The 12,118-nt window shown below is 48.8% G+C and overlaps 2 protein-coding genes across 2 annotated transcripts in view; both read left to right on the forward strand.

Moving 5' to 3' along the window:
- Window positions 1-6,751: 6,751 nt before the first annotated feature.
- On the forward strand, window positions 6,752-10,321 carry LOC309543494 (rho-related GTP-binding protein RhoG-like). Its single transcript, XM_082275971.1, has 2 exons — window positions 6,752-6,793; window positions 9,541-10,321. The coding sequence occupies exon 2, from the start codon at window positions 9,569-9,571 to the stop codon at window positions 10,136-10,138; it is 570 nt and encodes a 189-aa protein (XP_082132097.1). The 5' UTR covers window positions 6,752-6,793; window positions 9,541-9,568; the 3' UTR covers window positions 10,139-10,321.
- The window catches only part of LOC309543493 (rho-related GTP-binding protein RhoG-like), a 71,946-nt gene continuing 66,600 nt past the window's right edge, over window positions 6,773-12,118 (forward strand). The window contains exon 1 of the mRNA XM_082275970.1: window positions 6,773-6,793. The gene's annotated coding sequence lies outside the window, so the exon portion shown is untranslated. The remainder of the gene's footprint in view (window positions 6,794-12,118) is intronic.

Raw genomic sequence — 12,118 nt, forward strand, 5'->3', positions numbered from 1 at the left:
TTGGAGGGTCATTTTTCTTAATAAACCTATTTACATCTTTATCCATCTGGGTCCTGATTCCTTGGTGCAGCCAACTGATCTGATCACCCTTGCTGGATGCCTGCATGGGGTATCCCTGACAGAATACTGAAGCCACTAACGATCAGATCGGTTGCACCTGGGAATTAGGAATTTTCTGGTTGTTGCAAGATTCAGTCAGAGGAGGTCTTTTATTTTTCTCTGCTTGTAACAGAAGACCGGGAATATTTCCAGCAAATTTTGAAAACTTACACTAGCGAGCAGTTGTTGGAATTTATCCGTCTGGCCACTCGTTTGTTGACCAAGGCAGAGTTTTGTTCAGAGAGATTCAGCCACTTATTCAGCTCTGTGCAGAGTTGGCTTTATCTAATACCCCTAAGGGTGGTGATGATTATTCTCCTCCTTTTAGTGTCTCTCAGGTGGAATCTCTTGTGTGGCTCTTGGAAGATGATAAATCCTATTTTATTGAACATTATTCAGTGTATTCTCCAGAGGCCCTGTTGGATTGTATGAATGCTGTATATCCTCTAATCAGACAAGGGGGTTGTAAATTGAGTTTTGTTCAGCCCTTACTGCAAACCTGGTCAGATCTTTCCAATTTAGCATCAGCTAACTCACACCAATCCACTTCTGCCTCTGGACACCAGTTTTCTCAAAGTTTATCCTCTCCGTTGCCCGTAGCAACCACAGCTGCAGTTAGGTATGGTTTGCTTTCTACTGCTTGTTCATATCCTGGCTTAACGAGTTGCACTTTTCCTGCATTTAACCCTGTGAAAATTTCCTCTACTACGTACTCTGTTTCTCAGCCTGCTGTCCCAGTGCCCGCTTCTCCGGTGCCTCCTACTGAGCCTGCTGTTCTGATGCCTGCTGATCCAGTGCCTACTGATCCGGTGCCTCCTACTGAGCCTGCTGATCCAGTGCCCACTGTTCCGGTGCCCGCTGATCCAATGCCTCCTACTGAGCCTGCTGATCCAGTGCCTGCTGTTCTGATGCCTGCTGTTCCAGTGCCCGCTGATCTGGTGCCTCCTACTGAGCCTGCTGATCCAGTGCCCACTGTTCTGGTGCCCATTTGATCCAGTGCTTGCTGTTCCGGTGCCTGCTGTTCCAGTGCCCACTGATCCAGTGCCCGTTGTTCCGGTGACCACTACCCAGCCTGCTGATCCGATGCCTGTTTCTCAGCCTGCTGTCCCAGTGCCCACTGTTCTGATGCCCGCTGTTCCAGTGCCCGTTGATCTGGTGCCTCCTACTGAGCCTGCTGATCCAGTGCCTACTGATCCGGTGCCTCCTACTGAGCCTGCTGATCCAGTGCCCGTTGTTCTGATGCCTGCTGTTCCAGTGCCCGCTGATCTGGTGCCTCCTACTGAGCCTGCTGATCCAGTGCCCGCTGTTCCGGTGCCCGCTGATCCGGTGCCTCCTACTGAGCCTGCTGTTCCAGTGCCCGCTGTTGTGATACCTGCTGTTCCCGTGCCCATTGATCTGGTGCCTCCTACTGAGCCTGCTGGTCCAGTGCCTGCTGTTCCGGTGCCCGCTGATCCGGTGCCTCCTACTGAGCCTGCTGTTCTGGTGCCCACAGTTCCGGTGCTTGCTGATCCAGTATCTCTTACTCAGCCAGCTGATACAGTGCCCGCTGTTCCGGTGACCACTACCCAGCTAGCTGATCCTGTGCCCACTGACCCAGTGCTTGCTGTTCCAGTGCCTGCTGACCCAGTGCTTGCTGATCCAGTGCCTGCTGAGCCACTGTCTGCCACCCTGCTTGATGTGCCACGGTCTGCCGGCCTGTTTGATGTGCCACTGTCTGTTGCCCAGCCTTGTGTGCCACTGCCGGATACTCTGCATGCCGCTGGTGCTCCCCTGCTTGATGTCCGGCTTGCCTTCAGTCCCAGTGTTGGGACGTGTGTTGCAATGAGGGCAGATGTATCCCTAATGTTACGCCTCTTCAGGAACTTGACCTGTGGGGTGCCTAGACGGCTTCCAGATCCTGGTGGTGGGGCGCATGATCAATTGCTGGACTCTGGTGGCACGCCTTCCCGCAAGTTAAAGCGGAGTTCCGGGCACAAAATCGACCTAATCGATTTTGTGCCCATCCGCTGGCTCTTCTTCACCTGAAAAGGAATTGGATAGTTAGGTATATTTTTTTTTTTTACTCACCTTGTAATTGTAGATAGAAAATACTCACCTATTCTCCACTTCCTCCCTCTGTGCCGCGGCTCCGCCTTCACTTCCTCTTTGCGATGATTCCTGGGAGCTGAACGTCATCGCTCCCAGGAATCAATGCGACGGCACCGGCCCCGCTCGTCACTTCCGGGGCGACGCCGCATTCCCTGCTAAACAGCTTCTGGGCATGCCCACAAGCTGTGGAGGAATGCGGCGCCACACCGGAAGTCACAAGCGGGGCCAGTGCAGGTGCATTCTGGGAGAAGAAGACACAGAAGAGGACGCAGAAGAGGATCGCGCCGGCTTCAGCTGCCCACAACAGAGATGGCAACGCTGGAGAAGAAATTTTATAAGTAAGTATTTCTTCTTGCAGGTAAGTGCAAACTGGGACAGATCAGAGGCTAGCCATTGTGGAATGTACTAACCCTGACTGTCCCGGGGATATGTTTATTGAAAAACAGTTTTTGTGCCCGGAACTCCGCTTTAAAGGACTTTGGCCTAGAGAGTGCTAGAAGACCCACAGACATGGAGGGGAGACCTTTTTGGGCTTTCGGGGTAGAAGCACAATGGAGTGTCTGGAGGCCGCTCCTTAAAGGGGGGGAACTGCCAGGATCAGTGTCATAACATGGGTCGCCTGCTGGTGGCACTGGTTCCTGGAACTGAGGGGCGCAGTTCCAGGGCCCACCAGCGGGTGTCTCCCAGCAGCTGGACTGTTCTTTTAATTGAGCTGCACCTGAGGAGGACTGCTGAGGGAATATAAACCCACCCTTCACTGAGGCTCGGGGCTTCAGTATTTTCTCTGCTAGCCTTGTCCCTGTCTGAGCCTGATCCTGAAACCTGTATCCTGAAACCTGTATCCTGATCCTGAAACCTGCGTCCTGATCCTGATCCTGAAACCTGCATCCTGATCCTGAAACCTGCGTCCTGATCCTAAAACCTGCATCCTGATCCTGAAACCTGCATCCTGATCCTGAGCCTGATCCTGATCCTGAGCCTGATCCTGAAACCTGCATCCTGAAACCTGCATCCTGATCCTGAAACCTGCATCCTGATCCTGTATTCTGATCCTGAGTCCTGTTCCCTGCACTCTGTACCTGGCTCCCTGCTTTCCTTGTCTCCTGTCCCTGTCCTGCTGTTTGCTCCATCCCTTTGTATATAGTTTGTTAGGTTCTGTTGGGGTTTTGTACTGTTATTATTTATATTTTGTTTACTTGTTTATAGTCTTCTGGTGTTGGTATTGGAGGGTCATTTTTCTTAATAAACCTATTTACATCTTTATCCATCTGGGTCCTGATTCCTTGGTGCAGCCAATTGATCTGATCACCCTTGCTGGATGCCTGCATGTGGTATCCCTGACAGAATACTGAAGCCACTAACGATCGGATCGGTTGCACCTGGGAATTAGGAATTTTCTGGTTGTTGCAAGATGCAGTCAGAGGAGGTCTTTTATTTTTCTTTGCTTGTAACAGAAGACCGGGAATATTTCCAGCAAATTTTGAAAACTTACACTAGCGAGCAGTTGTTGGAATTTATCCGTCTGGCCACTCGTTTGTTGACCAAGGCAGAGTTTTGTTCAGAGAGATTCAGCCACTTATTCAGCTCTGTGCAGAGTTGGCTTTATCTAATACCCCTAAGGGTGGTGATGATTATTCTCCTCCTTTTAGTGTCTCTCAGGTGGTATCTCTTGTGTGGCTCTTGGAAGATGATAAATCCTATTTTATTGAACATTATTCAGTGTATTCTCCAGAGGCCCTGTTGGATTGCATGAATGCTGTATATTCTCTAATCAGACAAGGGGGTTGTAAATTGAGTTTTGTTCCGCCCTTACTGCAAACCTGGTCAGATCTTTCCAATTTAGCATCAGCTAACTCACACCAATCCACTTCTGCCTCTGGACACCAGTTTTCTCAAAGTTTATCCTCTCCGTTACCCGTAGCAACCACAGCTGCAGTTAGGTATGGTTTGCTTTCCACTGCTTGTTCATATCCTGGCTTAACAAGTTGCACTTTTCCTGCATTTAACCCTGTGAAAATTTCCTCTACTACTCTGTTGCCCCTAGCAACCTCTCAGAAATTCTCCTCTGTAACTGTCTCTCCTTTTCCACCATCTCCCAATACTGCCATTTCGCTTCCATCTACTTCACAATCTATTCATAACCCTGCAATCACTAGCAAGATTTCTGTATCTAAACCTAAAAAGAAAAGGAGATTTTTCCCAACACATACAATTATACCTGCACCGGATCAGCAAGCACCGGAACTGTGGGCACCGGAACAGTGGGCACTGGATCAGCAGGCTCAGTAGGAGGCACCAGATCAGCGGGCACTTGAACAGCAGGCATCAGAACAGCAGGCACTGGATCAGCAGGCTCAGTAGGAGGCACCAGATCAGCGGGCACCGGAACAGCAAGCACTGGATCAGTGGGCACCGGAACAGTGGGCACTGGATCAGCAGGCTCAGTAGGAGGCACCAGATCAGCGGGCACTTGAACAGCAGGCATCAGAACAGCAGGCACTGGATCAGCAGGCTCAGTAGGAGGCACCAGATCAGCGGGCACCGGAACAGCAAGCACTGGATCAGTGGGCACCGGAACAGTGGGCACTGGATCAGCAGGCTCAGTAGGAGGCACCAGATCAGCGGGCACTTGAACAGCAGGCATCAGAACAGCAGGCACTGGATCAGCAGGCTCAGTAGGAGGCACCGGAGAAGCGGGCACCGGATCAGCAGGCTGGGTAATTCATTACCCCCACCGCCCCTTACATTCATTACCCCACTGCCCCTTACATTCATTACTCCACCAACCCATACATTCATTACTCCACCACCCCTTACATTCATCAACCCCCACCCCTTACATTCATCAACCCCACCACCCCTTACATTCATTACCCAACCACCCCTTACATTCATGAAACCCCACCACCCCTTACATTCATTACTCCACCCCCCCTTACATTCATGAACCCCACCACCCCTTACATTCATTACCCCACCACCCCTTACATTCATTACCCCACCACTCCTTACATTCATCAACCCCACCACCCCTTACATTCATTACCCCACCACCCTTTACATTCATTACCCCACCGCCCCTTACATTCATTACTCCACCACCCCATGCATTCATTACTCCACCACCCCTTACATTCATCAACCCCACCACCCCTTACATTCCTTACCCCACCACCCCTTACATTCCTTACCCCACCACCCCTTACATTCCTTACCCCACCACCCATTACATTCATCAACCCCACCACCCTTTACATTCATTACTCCACCACCCCTTCCATTCATTACTCCACCACCCCTTACATTAATTACCCCACCACCCCTTACATTAATTACCCCACCACCCCTTACATTCATTAGCCCACCACCCCTTACATTCATTGCCCCACCGCCCCTTACATTCATTACCCCACTGCCCCTTAAATTCATTATGCCACCACCCCTTACATTCATCAAACCCCACCACCCCTTACATTCATCAACCCCACCACCCTTTACATTCATTACCCCACCACACTTTACATTCATTACTCCACCACCCATTATATTCATCAACCCCACCACCCCTTACATTCATTACCCCACCACCCCTTACATTCATTACACAACCACTGCAGAGAGAAAGCTTCTCTCTTTTGTAAAAGTTTACTTTGTAATTTTCTGGAACAATCTGTCTTCTTTGTATCCAGGGAGAGGCTGTGAAAGGTGAAGTGAGGAGAATGCTGTGCCACCATTCATCCTGGAAGGAGTTCTTCTTCGCACCCTCTGAAATAGGTTCAGTGTGTATTGTTGTGATTAGCTGTGATTGGCCTGTCTGTACCATGTGATCACTGTGACCAATCACAGAGATCTCATTGTACATAATGAATGTCATGAATGAAAGCCATCCATTGTGTACAATTGTCATGGGATCTGCTGTGATTGGTCACAGTGATCACATGGTATTGGCAGCGGGCCGGTATACTGATCCTCTCTGTCCGGGGAATACAGCGAGTGACAGATCACGCCGGAGCGGGGTCACTGGGCATATGATGTCATATGACGTCCCCCCAAGATAATAGGGCTCCTGCCCGGCCATCATTTCACAATAGGATGGATGGGAAGGGGTTAATCTTTGTTGTGACTGAGACCCTTCCGGGGAGAAACGCGTCAGTTTTCTGGGAGTTTTTATCCCTGTGGATGGAATAATAAAAGGAAGATGTGACTGCAGCTCTCTGACGTGCCGATCGATTTGTATGACTCAGCAGTAGTGTGTCTGATGATCCGACACCTGCTTGTCTGCCCCCCCCCAATACTGGCTGTCAGGTTGCACCCCCCCCTCCCCCTCTTCCTTATTTCGTGCTCATGCCTGAAGCTCTCAGACTTTGGACGGGTGATTTCACAACGATGTCATCCCACATGACCCCGCCTTCTTCCTCTTTCATCACAACGAAGAGAAGATATCCAGTAAATGCTCCTTGATGAGCACATTGGTGAGTCCAGCTCAGCCTTGCACCCCCTTGTTGTGGCATCACCCCCCATCCCCCAACACGGTCTCATCGCTTCCCTCAGATCAACGCCATTTAAATGATGGAGGATCTTACAGGAAAGGAGAGAAGCTTCTGAGGTAAGAGGATTTATTGGAATACTCATAGCTGCTCTGCTGACTCAATTTCTATTCTTGAGTCCTGATATAAAGGTCTGATGTACATATAGAGGACATGGGCTGCTGACATTGTGGGGAGCCCCCTAGTTCTCTCCCCCCACCCTTTTATATTTCCTGTCCTCCTCTCTTACCCCCCCTCTATTACCTGACCCTTTTCTATGCTTTTTGATCTCATCTATACCCATTCCTTTAAACAAATGTCTGGGGGATGTTCTAATCCTGGGGGGTCCTAATCTTAGAGGTGTCCTTATCTTGGGAGTGTCCTAATCCTGGGGAAGTCCTAATGCTGGGGGGGGGCTTAACCCCGGCAGTGTCCTAATCCTGGGGGGAGGGGGGCCCAATCCTGGGGATGTCCTAATCCTGGGGGGTCCAAATCCTGGGGATGTCCTAATCCTGGGGGTCCTAATCCTGGGTTAGTAATAATGCAGGGGTGTGCTCTAATCCTAAGGGTGTCCTAATCCTGGGGGGAGTCCTTATCCTGGGGGAGTATTAATCCTAGTGGTGTCCTAATTTTTGGTGGTGTCCCAATCCTGGAGGGTCCTAATCCTTGGTGATGTCCAAATCCTGGAGGGGGGGGCTAATCTTTTGGGGGTCCTAATCCTGGGGGGTGTCCTATTCCTAGTAGTGTCCTAATCCTGGAGGGTCCTAATCCTGGGTTGTGTCCAAATCCTGGGGGAGGGGGCTAATCTTAGGGGGGGTCCTAATCTTGGGGATGTCCTAATCCTTGGGGGTCCTAATCCTGGGGAGCTGCCCTAATCATTGAAGTGTCCTAATCCTTGATGGTGTCCAAATCCTGGGGGGTATTCCTGGGGGTGTCCTAATCCTGGGGATGTCCTAACCCTTGGGGGTCCTAATCCTGGGAGTATCTTAATCCTGGGAGTGTCCTAATCCTGGGAGGCCCTAGTCCTGGCAGTGTCCTGATTATCGGGGTGCTAATTCTGGGTGGGGTTGTCCTAATCCTTGTGGGTCCTAATCCTGGGAATGTTCTAATCCTTGAGAGTCCTAATCCTGGGTGGTGTCTAAATCCTGGGGGGTGGCTAATCTTTAGGGGGGGTCCTAATCCTGGGGATGTCCTAATCCTTGGGGGTCCTAATCCTGGGGAGGTGTCCTAATCCTGGGGTGTCCTAATCCTTGGAGTGTTCTAATCCTGGAGGGTCCTAATCCTTGGGATGTCCTAATCCTTGGAGTGTCCTAATCCTGGAGGGTCCTAATCCTGGGGATGTCCTAATCCTTGGGGGTCCTAATCCTGGGGAGGTGTCCTAATCCTGGGGGTGTCCTAATCCTGGGGAGTGTCCTAATCCTGTGGTGTCCAAATCCTTGGGGTGTCCTAATCCTGGGACTGCCCTAATCCTGGATGGTCCTAATCCTGGGTGGTGTCCAAATCCTGGGGTGGGGCTAATTCTGGGGGTGTCCTAAATCTGGCAGCCCACCCTAGCACCCCCCCCCCCCCCAGGACCAACAGTGCTTTACGCTGTAGGGGGGGACCCTGTGGGCTGTGGTGTAAGGGAGAACTCTGTGGACTCTGATGTAAGGGAGAGCTTTGTGGACTTGGATGTAAAGGGGAACTCTGCAGACTCTGATGTAATGGGGGATCTGGTGACCAGAGAACCCTTTATATAAGAGTTTCCCTTTACATCAGAGTCCGCAGCACTCCCTCTTACAACAGATGCCACAGATTTCTCCCTAACATCAGAGTCCACAGTGTTCCCCCTTACATCAGATGTTGGCACCACTTCCCCCCCCCACCCTCCTAAACATCCCATACCACACACCCTAATATGGAGAGGGTGCCTTGTCAGGAGTGACCCCCATCCCAGTAAAGCACCTTGTCCCCATATTGGTAAGGAGAAGGTCCTCATCCCCACCACCCTGACCTGTGGCTTTGGGGGTCTGAGGGCCGGGGGGGGGGGCTTATAGGAATCTATTTAGATGTTGCACTGTTACATCTACTGTAGCGGAGGAGTAGGTTAATCTACAGGGTCTCCGCTGGTAGACAGGAAAACAGGTAATAATCCAAATAGGCAGGTACAGCATGCAACGATCTAGGTAGCGTTATACCATCCTTCCTTCCCAAGAACTAGACGACACATACGCTGGGAGTCAACACTAGAATGCCTTGTTTATTGAAAACACAAGAGATCTACACTCCCTCTTCGAGCCATTCCACACAAACACACATCCCATAATAAGCTTACAAGGCAGACAGGAACAATAGGACAATTGAATGCAGGTATTCACAATAATAAACCCCACCCCACTGGCATGGGTCTATGAAACACTTCTACCATTTTCTAGCCATCTGCAATACATCCCCACACATCTCCTGAAGGACACTGCTCAGAAATAGGATAGTCCCAAGTGAAAGAGTTCTCACTCTCTCAACACACACCACACTACAAACACTTGGTTCTTAAAGGTATACACATGCAATAAACATAATGCATACACAAAGGACAATATACAGTGGCTGTGTTTGCCACATCTACTATATGAAAATCTTCTACAACTGATCCCAACTGATTACAGTTACCATACAACTCAATACAAGGTGATCTTCCTGCTGGTGTCCCAGATCATTATAAGGAAGCCAGTTGGTTGTCCATCCCCTGCTTAAATGAAATATTGGATTAAGGTAGACTTATCCTTGACAGATTTGTTCGATGTTGAAGTTTCGTACACCTGACTTCATTCTTTGCTTTCTTTTCCAGGTTGCTGAGATTGGACAGAACAGAAGCCATGGAGAGCATTAAGTGTATGGTAGTCGGGGAAGAAGCTGTAGGAAAAACTTGTCTCCTTATCTGTTACACAACCAACACCTTCCCTGAGGAGTACACCCCCACAGTGGTTGAAGGCTACAGTGCGCAGATTACAGTGGATGGAAAAAACGTAAGTCTAAACATGTGGGACACAGCCGGCCAGGAAGAGTTTACCCCTTTAAGAGCACTGGTTTACCCCCAGACCAATGTTGTCATCATCTGCTTTGACATTGCCAGTCCTCCATCTTACGAGAGTGTACAGCACAACTGGTATCCTGAAGTGTGCCACTATTGTCCTAACGTTCCCATCCTCCTGGTGGGCACCAAGAAGGATCTAAGAACCAACCCGGATGTCATCAACAAGCTAAAAGAGAAGAACCAGCTACCGATCACCCACCAACAAGGGGTCAGCTTGTCCAACCAAATCCACGCAGTGAAGTACATGGAGTGCTCAGCGCTGAACCAAGAAGGCATCAAAGAAGTTTTCTCAGAGTCAGTGAGAGCCGTTCTCAACCAATTAAAAAAGAAGAGTCCATGCCTCTTACAGTGAAAAGAAGATGCCTCCAAGATGATAATCTGGTCACTGGGACCTCCTTGTGTTGATCTCAGATCATGGGACTTTGTCCTGAAGAACCACAACCTACATAGACCTCAAGGACCGATATTACAGACTCTTCTCTCCTTATGTAAAATGTTCATTAGAGCAAAGTAGCCCCAGATGAATATTTCAGACCTCCAGCAATATCTTCAATGGTTTTATCTCTTCCAGTGTTGGGCACAATCTGCTACCCAGAATATATAATATATAACCGTCATCATATTTCAGAGTGTTAACCCTTCTCTGGCCACTCTCTCACCAGTGCTTCTAGAACTGACTGTTTTCCCCTCCACCTTCAGCAAGTGTGCCAACATCTTCAGGGGCCCCAACTTAGCCAGCTGAAGACTAACCTTAAAGACTGAGCACAAAGGACCTGCTATGAGCACAATTTACAGCATATTCATATTTCTCTGTTTCCAGAGGGCTGTGAGACTATACAGTAATGTATTTCTATTGTCCTCCATGGTGCACTCCCTTCGGTTTTAACTCTATATCCAAACATCCCATAATAGTTGTTTGTCCAGAATCATAACTGCTGAATATGTGATTAGCTCATTAACTCTCAGAAATGAAGATATAGTCACAACTTATGAACTTTGATCCCATTGCCACTGTAATGATAGTTTGTCAGGCAGCCATTTCGTTCAAACGCTGTCGCAAGCATCCATCTTGTGTTTCAAAGTCAGCTGACCGTGTTAAAACCAAATGGGTCATTGCTTACCAGCCTCATCCCCCAGCTCCTTTTGGCAGTGTTATTTACCCCCTGGGTCACTGAATGCAGGTTCCTGCGCAGCTGACACTTTTCACACCTTTATCATAAACAAGCAGACGGACATACTAGCCGCACTGTCTCTGCCTGGTCAGAAGCCTGTCGTAATCTGAGCAGATGGCCAGGGAAGCTGTCTGGTAAATTCCACAGCCAAGGGTCATTCGGAAAATGACCACAGTTAACCCCAAACGTCCTAACTTTATACACAAGCAAGATATGTTTCTAGAAAATATATATTTGAATGCCAGATAACATACCGATCGAATTAAGATCAAACTTGATCACTGTCGTTGCTAGGGGAGACAAGCTAGTGATCAGATGCCTTACAGGTCAGAGGTTATTCCGAGATAACCCATGTTTAGTGTCTGTGAAAAGTAGATTCAAAACCGTACCATAAAATATCGGTTTTAAGCATGTAACCATTACATATTTCCAGATATGAGTTATTTTAATAATCTGTCTAAACAGGATGTGTCTTAGCATGTGTGAGCCTCCAGGGGGACCGCCCATGGACCCAGAGCCTATTGGCCAAGTACTTCTGGTGACACCTCCTGGAGGGTCAGAGAAAAGGACAGGAACTGATAGAGAGTTCAGTTCTCATCCTACCATCCAAGCAATAACATCGCTCAAGGGGAACCGATCATACCTGCTCAGCTTCTGAAACGAAGGTAATACCAGGACCGTTTTAATGCAAGTATTTTCATTCTTTTTCTTTATATTTCTAAATTGCTGTATTGTGTCTCTATTTCTTTGTAACCCATTTTTCTGTAAATATTTTTTATCTGCACCAATCTTCACCTTTCTTATAATTAAACCTTATTCTGAAAAGTGTTAACTTTGTCTCTAAGCTCTTAAACGCAAACTGACCCAAAGAACCTGCCTCCTGTGAGCGCTACTGTGTAGATTAAACCCCCTGAACATTCTTGTCTGAGGTGACAGTGTGTGTTACAGACGGTTATTCTAAAGTCATAATTGGTATTTCTAAAATTACGAGCGTCCTCTAGGCTCATTATAAACGTAGAGGTGGTGGTAGAGAAAGGGTTAATTGTTTAATTAGGCCGGTGACAATCGCTCTCAGTCTGCTGGCATCTACATTGTGGTCCCGCAAGCTGGACAATCTGTGTGCCGCTGAGAGTGGCATTGTTACGCAAGTGACGTCAGGG

This window comes from Pelophylax lessonae, assembly GCF_965119305.1.
Source record: "Pelophylax lessonae genome assembly, contig: HAP1_SCAFFOLD_108, whole genome shotgun sequence".
NCBI lineage: Eukaryota > Metazoa > Chordata > Amphibia > Anura > Ranidae > Pelophylax > Pelophylax lessonae.